A 9,696-nucleotide genomic window follows, 5' to 3' on the forward strand; every position below is an offset into this window, starting at 1 on the left:
AGTCTCGTCGCATTAACATTGTTCCTAAATGTTAATACTTGACTAGGAATGATTAAGAGTAGTGTTCTCTATATCATCTCACTATCGATTCAACCAATCAATTGATATAAATAAGAACCTTCTACTAAAGGACACTATTATATTTAGTTATTTGGCACCAATACAAGTAAGTATAATAATCAAAACAAATGTCTTTATATACATAGAAATATGATACAATGAGTCCATACAACAATCATCATATATTTGGCTCTAGGGCTCTAACTGACACTGCTACATAGATTTAGCACGCTCTTACCAAGTCCAATTTATGAATATTTTGGTTAAGATTAAATATAGTATATGCACTTAAATTAATTTTTGTTATGAGAGATAGTCGGTGGCATTAGCTTGTTACTTGGGTTCTCGAGCGTCAAAGAAGAACTCAAATAGTTCGGATTCTCATTCTATTATATTACACATGTAATATGTATGCACACTCGCTAATATATAAAAGAAAATGTCTACAACCCATTAGGGTTGTAGTACAAATGATGACCAACTGATTAAGATTTATCCCATTATGTACCTCTTGTCTATGCACGTATATTTATCTCCCTCTATATTCGTAGAATTTCTGGTGTAACAATCAAGGGTTGAATCTCGTAGGAATTCACAATCTATAATTCACCTTGCTATGTATCTGTCGCTTGTATACCTGAATTTACTTTCTTCCATACCGATGATACTAACTCTAGGAGTCGTTAAAGTGACAAATCTATCTTTTAGTCCCACGATCAGGCCTCTCCCCTCTCCCAACATATAATCACATGTATTTTCTAATTTATTAGGTGGATAAAATTTGAAGGTGGATCCTAATTTATTAGGTGGATAAATAAATTTTATTTCTTAAAAAAATGTGAATAAATCCTTGTGCAGTTTTAAAATCTGTTTAAACTTTTGAAAATATAAAAATATTATTATTTTAGATAAATAAATAAAAATTCTTTTGTATTTTCTTTTTCTTTTTTCCCCCTTTTCTAAAAAAGTCTTTTGAATTTCTTGATTTCTATTGCTGCTTAATGATCATGAATTTTTTTATTGGGCCACTTTTGAGCCAATGAGCCGCCCATTTATCTATTGATATAAGCCCAATTCGTCAACTACCGTCGCTCTCCTTCTCTGGTCGTTTTCAGTTCTCGAAGGTAGCGTTAGGGCTTCGGTAGATTTCTTCCGTTCCTGTTCTGCCGTTGCCTTCCACATGGCCGCCACCGCCGCCGTTCCTCGGGCTTCTTCTTCGAAAACAGAGAGCTATGTGGACACGAAGCGGCGCGACGATGTCCGGCAGGCTAACATCATCGCCGCCCGCGCGGTCGCCGACGCAGTGCGCACTAGCCTGGGCCCCAAAGGAATGGACAAGATGATCGCATCCGCCAACGGCGAGGTAATCATCACCAACGACGGCGCCACCATCCTCAACAAGATGGAGGTAATTCAGCCTGCCGCCAAGATGCTCGTCGATCTATCCCGTTCCCAGGACGCCGCAGCCGGTGACGGCACGACGACCGTGGTCGTACTGGCGGGATCCCTTCTCAAGAGCTCCCTTTCTCTCCTCTCCGCCGGCGTCCACCCCACTGCGGTCTCCGATGCCCTTCATCGCTTGTCCATTCGTGCTGTCGACGTCCTCCATGGTATGGCCATTCCACTTGATCTCTCCAATCGTGACGCCCTTGTAAAGTCTGCCGCCACCTCCCTCAACAGCAAGGTCGTCAGTCAGTATTCCTCCCTTCTGGCCCCCTTGGCAGTTGACGCTGTCCTCTCCGTCGTCGACCCTGCACAACCGGACATTGTTGATCTCCGCGATGTGAAGATAGTGAAAAAGCTGGGAGGCACTGTCGATGACACTGAGCTGGTTAAAGGCCTCGTCTTTGATAAGAAGGTCAGCCATTCAGCTGGCGGCCCAACTCGGGTTGAGAATGCTAAGATCGCCGTCATACAGTTTCAAATTTCACCGCCAAAGACCGACATTGAGCAGAGCATCGTGGTCTCCGACTACACCCAGATGGACCGGATCCTACGAGAAGAACGGAATTATATTCTAGGGATGGTCAAGAAGATCAAGGCAACAGGTTGCAATGTGCTTCTTATTCAAAAAAGCATTCTGAGAGATGCTGTGACTGATCTCTCACTGCACTACCTGGCCAAGGTGAAAATTCTGGTGGTAAAGGATGTTGAAAGAGATGAGATTGAATTTATCACAAAAACTTTGAACTGCCTGCCAATTGCCAATATTGAGCACTTCCGAGAGGACAAGCTAGGGTTCGCAAATTGCGTGGAGGAAGCCTCGGTCGGGGATGGGAAGATTGTGAAGATCACAGGGATCAAAGATATGGGAAGGACAACAACTGTTCTTGTTCGGGGATCAAACCAGCTGGTTCTCGACGAAGCAGAGCGCAGTCTCCATGATGCACTTTGTGTTGTCAGGTCAATCCATCCGTGTTATATTTTCTATACCTCTGTGCAAATAGAATTCCATATTTACCTGCAATATTAGAGTCAAAACCATTTGTAGCTGAAGTAGAATTTTTATTGTCAGTTTTTTTTTTTTTTTCTGTTTGGTTTTTGTTTTTGGTTATACATGGTGAAAGCATTGTATGTTTGGGTTGGGTAGAAAGGGCCTGAATCTCGATATTGTGTTATAGAACAATTTTTGGGCTGTTAGTGAGTTATCGGGTAGGGATTAACATGGCTTCACTTTTATGTTTGGAACATGTTAAGGTTTTTAATGAGCCCGGTTAGAAAAGTGTGAAGTTTATTGAGGATGTTAGGGGCTGTTGTGATTGTAGTTGGTGCATAATTTGTCAATAGTTCGATCATAGACATTCGATAAGTTATGTATGTCATTTAGAGGGTCTTTGCTAGCGTAAGAAGTAGGAAACGAATGGTAATGATACTAATAAAACGAATGGTAATGATACTAATCAGTGACTTCCATTTTGTTTCATAGATAATGGTACATTGGTATCGATCATTTTCATTTTAAAGTGGTAATAATTATTTGAAGTCCATTTCTCATCCGTTGGTCAGGAATCAATTTAGAAATGTTGTGAAGTTGTCGGCTTAAAATTTACACATTTTCATAAGATACCACATGTTGATTTATGGCTAAATTATCAATAAGCACAATAACACTGCAAATGCTACTTTCCATTGAATCTGTAGCTTTCCTCAATTCAATAGGAGGATCTTTGCAAACACAAAAAAATCAAGTCAGCTTGGATCGAGCATAAATTAGACCGCTCATAAAAATGGTGATTAGATGACAATACGGGTCTGACTTTGTTTTTTTTTGTTGAAGCTAATCAGAAAATTTAGTAGCTTTTTATGTAATGATGCTTTAGTTGTTGGTCATTCTTAAACAGATGCTTATATCAACTAATGTAATTTACATTTTCTTACAGATGCTTGGTAAATAAGAAGTTTCTAATTGCTGGTGGGGGTGCACCGGAGATCGAAATGTCCAGGCAGCTTGGAGCGTGGGCTAAAGAGCTTCAAGGCATGGACAGCTACTGCATCAAGGAGTTTGCAGAAGCTCTTGAGGTCATTCCCTACACTTTGGCGGAGAACGCCGGTCTAAACTCGATAGTCATTGTCACAGAGCTCAGGAACCGGCATGCCCAGGGCGAGATCAATGCTGGGATCAATGTGAGGAAGGGGCAAATCACAAACATCCTGGAGGAGAATATCGTGCAACCGCTATTGGTTAGCACCAGCACAATCACATTGGCAGCCGAGTGTGTGAGAATGATTTTGAAGATAGATGACATTGTCACTGTGAGGTAAAGCTCTGGAGGAGGGAAATATGCTTTTTTTGTTTCGAGTTTGGAACTGGTACTAGTTTTCTTCTTGGGGTTTAAGTTGTGGCTTGATGATCTTTTACTATTTTGAGACACTCATGGTTTTTGTCTTGCAAGTTATTGGTTGACTGTTAGCATGATTAAATTGTTGTGCTTTTTTCATGTTTGATATTAATCAGTTTTCGATGCCATCTTTACTTTGTTAAATTTCTTTAAATATTGCACTTTGATGATCTTTTATTTTTGCCAATAAATTACACAAAAACTCTTTTATTTAGAGGTTATTTTAAAAACTTAGCACAGTCACTGCTTCCCTAAAACATATAAATATTTACATATACTTACATTAAAAGTTATTTTAAAAATATATTTATATATACTTACAAATCCTTTAGAATGAGGGCTTCAAGTTTTTATCCTTTGAACCACTCGAAGCTGCAATTTGTATTTGAAACATTACACTGAATGTAACAATACCTCAAGATTTAATGCTTATATAAATATTATTTACAATATAGATTGGGATGCCAATATTCTAGTGCCAGCAGACTGTGACAAATTATGATAAACTCAGTAAATTAAAAAAAAAAATCAGCGGAAGAGATGGAGAAGCTGTCAAGTTGTCATTTAGGATTTTTGGACCGCCGTGAATTTCTTAATTTATTTTAATGATTAATAAAAAGTTTTTTATGGGACCAGACTCCAGATCAATCATCCCAAATTTGATATTATTTGATTTAATATTTTTTATATGGTTTATAAGAACCCTAGTGTGTTTTTTTGGGATAAGAAAATGGCTCGGAAACTCGAGCACAGATCTCTTGGATCATTTTTTTTATGATTTAGGAGATGTGTCATTTGTATATACGATCGGATCGTGGTCGCGATCCGGTCGTAAATTGTTGCGATTTTTTTCTGGGTTCATCGTCTCCATCAGATTATAGATTTTGTTCGGAGCGGACGACCGAAGGCCGCCCGGACACCTCCGATGGTGGATAAGTGGCCAAGTTACTGGGCGCCGAGCAAGGATGTCCTCCGAGCGGCCTCCGACCGTCCACTCCGAACAAAAACTATAATCTGATGGGGACGGTGAACCCAGAAAGGAATCGCAACCATTTGCGGCCGGATCATGGTCACGATCCGGCCGCAAATACGAATGACACATCTCCTAGACCATAAAAAGTGGTCCAGGAGATCCTGCCTCCAGAAACTCTTTTGGTCGGGAGGCAGCTAAAAATTATTTTTAACAATTTTAAAAATAATTCTTTTTCTTCCAATATATCATCCTAATAAAATTTAACTTTTGAATTATAAAAGTTAATTTAATTAAAAATACAAACATTAATCTGTAACAATTTACCGTGTATCTTATTTTGTTCCTTGTCTTCTACCATAAATATACGAATCAACAGAAAATTTTCATTCCATAAATATGGAAAAAAAAAGTCAAATAAATCTTTACATGTAGTCCTCATTCACAAAAATCTTTATTTCCATAGTCAAATATATTTACCAAATTATTCATGATACATTTAGGTATAAAAAGTCCAAAAGTCAGTATAATACCTCTTAAATTCAGTACATTAAATTAAAATCTAATATATTTTCTATCAAATTGAGTACGATTTTTTTTCACCTCAATTGGATGGAAAATATATTAGATTTTTTTTAAATAATACTCAATTGGATGAAAAATATACTAGATTTTCATCCATAGTCAAACATATTTACCTAATTGCCCATAATACTTTAAGGTATAAAAAGTCTAAAAATCAGTATAATTCCTCTTAAATTCAGTACATTAAATTAGAATCTAGTATATTTTCTATCAAATTGAGTACGATTCTTTTTTCACCTCAATTGGATGAAAAATATACTAGATTTTCTTTAAATGGTACTCAATTGATACTCAATTTAATAGAAAATATACTTCATTATAGTTTAATGTGCTGAATTTAATAGGAATTATACTCATTTTTAGACTCTTTGTACCGAAAAAAATATGAGGATTAATTTTGATAAAAAAATATACTCGATTTTAGCACAAAGTACTGGATTCTAGTGTAAAGTGTTGGATTTAATCGGAAATATTCTCGTTTTTAGATTTTTTTTTATACCTAAAAAAATCTGAGGGATAATTTAGGTAACAATATTTGCATGAGAGAGTTGAAATAAATAATACTTTGCATACAAGGGTGGAAATAAAGTTTTTTATGATTGGGGACTGCATGTAAAGTTATAATTATGATTAGAGATTTTTCTCTAATTTACCAAAAAAAAAAAAACAGCATGATATATTTTTTTCATTTCATAAATATGATAGGAAAAAAGCATGATAAATTATCTCATATGAATATAATATGTCATGACAAGACAATGAAAATTGGAAAAAAGTGTATTTTTTTTAAAAAATTTGAAAAAACTATAATAGTAATTTTTTAATTAATAGAATGCGCATTTATTTTAATTAACTAATATTTTACATCTACGTATGGCAAAGGTTAATTTTTTAAAAAATTAAAATATACATTTAAAATACTTTATCTTCAAATTCTTTGAATAATTTATCCCTATTGGTTTAATTACTTGATGGAAAATAATAATGACAAAAAAGAGAGAAAATAATCCAAAGAAATCTGGTCTACTTTTGTTTGACATCAACCATTACTTTGCCGAGCTAGTTGACATAAGAAGAGGACCAACGGCGAAATTGCAAGTTTGCAACAAGTAACATCAAGATCAACACTCAACCTCGTCAAGTGCTCTTCTTACCTCGTCCTGACACCGAATTATTTATCAGGTATATCCCCTTTCCATGCAATGATGACGGTTCATAAGATCAATCATGTTAGCATCTGATCACGCCTTCTTCTATTCCTTGGCCATTTACACTAATGACCAGTAATCATCTATGATCTACCTCCTCTATATTAGTATAGATATAGATGAGCGGGGACACTAGAAACGAGTAAATTATCTTTGTCACATGGGATCAGCTTACTGTAGGATCGAAAAGAATTTTGATATCTCCACAATGACAAGATATTGTCCACTTTGGGCCTAAGCCCTCATGGTTTTGCTCTTGGGCTCTCCCCAAGAGGCTCATGCCAATGGAGATATCTTTCTCTTATAAACACATGATCTTTTCCATGTGTTTTCAATGTGGGACTATGTTTGCAACCGTGCAACCCCAACACCTACGACCTTTTGCCACTAAGTGCTCCTCTTACTTCAAAACAACAATTAGACATCATTTGGTTGGAAATATAATATGAATGAGAATATGAACGAGAATTAAATCCAAATCGTTGGATGAGGATTGAGAAATCTGGATCTTCGATTTGAATAAGTGCCATTTGGATGGCTCAATCTCAACTATTGATTGGCATCCAAATGAAGAGACATTGTATCTCTTAGGAAGGGATACAATCTAAACCATCCAATTCAAGTTGGATGGTTGAGATTTAATTGAACCACGAGATTATTATACCCTTTCACTTAGTATAAATAAGACCTCTCACTTTATCATGTCACTCACTCTATTCATTCCAATTTAAAGTAAGTATTGCATTATATACTTACATTTGGAGAGTTCGAAAAGCATTTTCGATTCAGAGGTCTTACAATTTAGTGCTGCTATCGTAAATAAAGTTGTTATATCTTGGGAGACGATTGTCGTGTTCCGTGACCACCGTGTGCGGGCCAAATTTATCTTAAAGAGATAAAGTCTAAATTTAGTCCCGACTTCGCCAAAGCGATGTTATATCATCATTTTTTGCACCACAACCAAAGATAAAGTCTAACTCTGCCCGCGCTTAGATTGCACCACAACCAGATACCAACACATTTTTTGTCCTAAATAACCAACAACATGTCATCCCGAACAGGGGCATAGTTACATGGGACTGAGGGGGTGCGACCGTCTCCCTGAAATTTGGGGAGAGGATTAATACATTAAAATATTTTTAAAAAGAATTTAGTTATAACTTCTAAAATATCATTTTTTTTTACAAAATATTCAATTAAAACAAAGAAACTGAATCTTTTTTCCTCTCTCCCAAACCATTGTTTCTCTCTCGGTATTTTTTCCCTCTCCCCTCCCGTGTTTTCTTCTTCCTCCTAATCTCCTCTCTTTTTTTTCTCCCCCCATGGTTTTCTTCCTCTCATAATCCCCTTATTATTCTTTCTCTGACCCTAATTTTACTCTCAAAATCCTCCGCCGCACATTGATACTGCTGCTATCCATGTTGTTATTGCCACACCCTCGATCATCAGCACCACTATCGTTTGCTGCCAGCGCTAACGTCATTGCTTCGTTGATGCTCCATAGCAAATGTTTTTTGATTGAGGTAAATTTTTTTTGCTTATCTCTTTCAATTACGAATTTAAGTGGTGAAAAAATGTATAGTGTTAATTTGTCATACATTTATATTTTTGTTTGCAAATATGTCAAATATTTATAGATATTGAAATCTTCCATACATTCGATGTTTGATTTGTTATATGAAGGTGATCAATTTCATTGACGATCGCTCAAAAATTTGATAAATTAAATTATATCATTTATTGCAATGCATCGTATAATTCACTATAAGAAAACCCGCAATTAGTGATAAAATTTAATTTCTATCGCTAATTAATGACCGAAATAAATTATGGTTGCTAATTTAGCGATAAAAATTCGGGTCAATTCCATCTCTATACTTATTTAACCTATTCAATTAGTTACGAAAACTTAATTCTATCACTATTTTAGTAGCATAATACGTTTTCGTCACTATTTTAGTAACTGGATTAAGTTTCCGTTACTAATTAACTTTCAATTAAGGTTTTCATTCTCGATTTTTTCTTTCTAACACCTCAAAATCTTTCTCTTTAATCAACCTCCTCTCCGATCTCCGGCACCGGCATGCATCCTGTTAGTATGCTTAATCTTCTCCCCTTCCCTCTCCTCTCTTAGCGATGGCTTGGCAACGACCTCACAGCGAGGTCTCGCTTTGGCCGCGGCCTTATAGTGAGGTCTTGCCTTAGTTGAGACCTTGCAACGAGGTGGCAAGGTCGGGTGCGACCTCAACAAGGTACCATGGCTAGCTTGAATTCACTCCTTGATTGCAAATTTTGACTACACCACTAATCCCGAACCCAATTAACTTCTTTGGCTTTTGATAATTTTGCACTAACCTTCCCCATAGAGTCATGACTGATGACGAGGATAGAATAGAGAATTAATAGCAAAAGTTAAAATCGACACCTCGTGGCCTGTCTAAGATGACGAAAAGGGGATAAATCAAGGGGACATCTTCCACATATCTATTCATAATAACATCCATATATGAACTAACTATGCTAGCTCGTGGGGCAAGATAGAAGAGAATTGATTGCATCGAAAGCTGAAGCCAACCGCTTTTGCCCGATTTCGTGGGAAGGGAAAGTCAAAAATGCTTCTACGAAAGAGATTTGTAGCCCTTTAGATGAGTGATTCTGTCCAAATAAAGAATAAATGAATCTTCACTCGAGACCCTTTAAAGAGCCTTAGCAATAATAAAGGTGTATCGCCGTTAATACTACATTATCGATATAAAGGATTTAACTATACAAGATGGAATGAAGCAACCACAACCAATTAAGGAATTGTGAGCATAAGTTTAACTAAGAGAGCAACTTCACTAAGGGAAATAAGCAGAATTGTTGGGGAAAAACTAGCTAGTTGCTGATGTTCTCGCAAAGGAAGCCTTTAGAAGATATTGCTTTCATGTACTTTTAGAAGACATGCTGAGTTTCAGTTGGAATAGTTTGTAACATCGCTCTTAAGGCGAAAAAAAGATCTGATTTAAATAGAAAAATCCAAAATACTCTTGCA

The 9,696-nt window shown here is 36.4% G+C and overlaps 1 protein-coding gene across 1 annotated transcript; it reads left to right on the forward strand.

Annotated features, from left to right (window-relative positions):
• The first annotated feature begins 1,154 nt into the window (after positions 1-1,154).
• Positions 1,155-4,011, forward strand: LOC122045848 (T-complex protein 1 subunit delta). Its single transcript, XM_042606237.1, has 2 exons — positions 1,155-2,463; positions 3,441-4,011. The coding sequence occupies exons 1-2, from the start codon at positions 1,241-1,243 to the stop codon at positions 3,820-3,822; spliced, it is 1,605 nt and encodes a 534-aa protein (XP_042462171.1). The 5' UTR covers positions 1,155-1,240; the 3' UTR covers positions 3,823-4,011.
• Positions 4,012-9,696: the final 5,685 nt, after the last annotated feature.

This window comes from Zingiber officinale, chromosome 2B, assembly GCF_018446385.1.
Source record: "Zingiber officinale cultivar Zhangliang chromosome 2B, Zo_v1.1, whole genome shotgun sequence".
Taxonomy (NCBI): domain Eukaryota; kingdom Viridiplantae; phylum Streptophyta; class Magnoliopsida; order Zingiberales; family Zingiberaceae; genus Zingiber; species Zingiber officinale.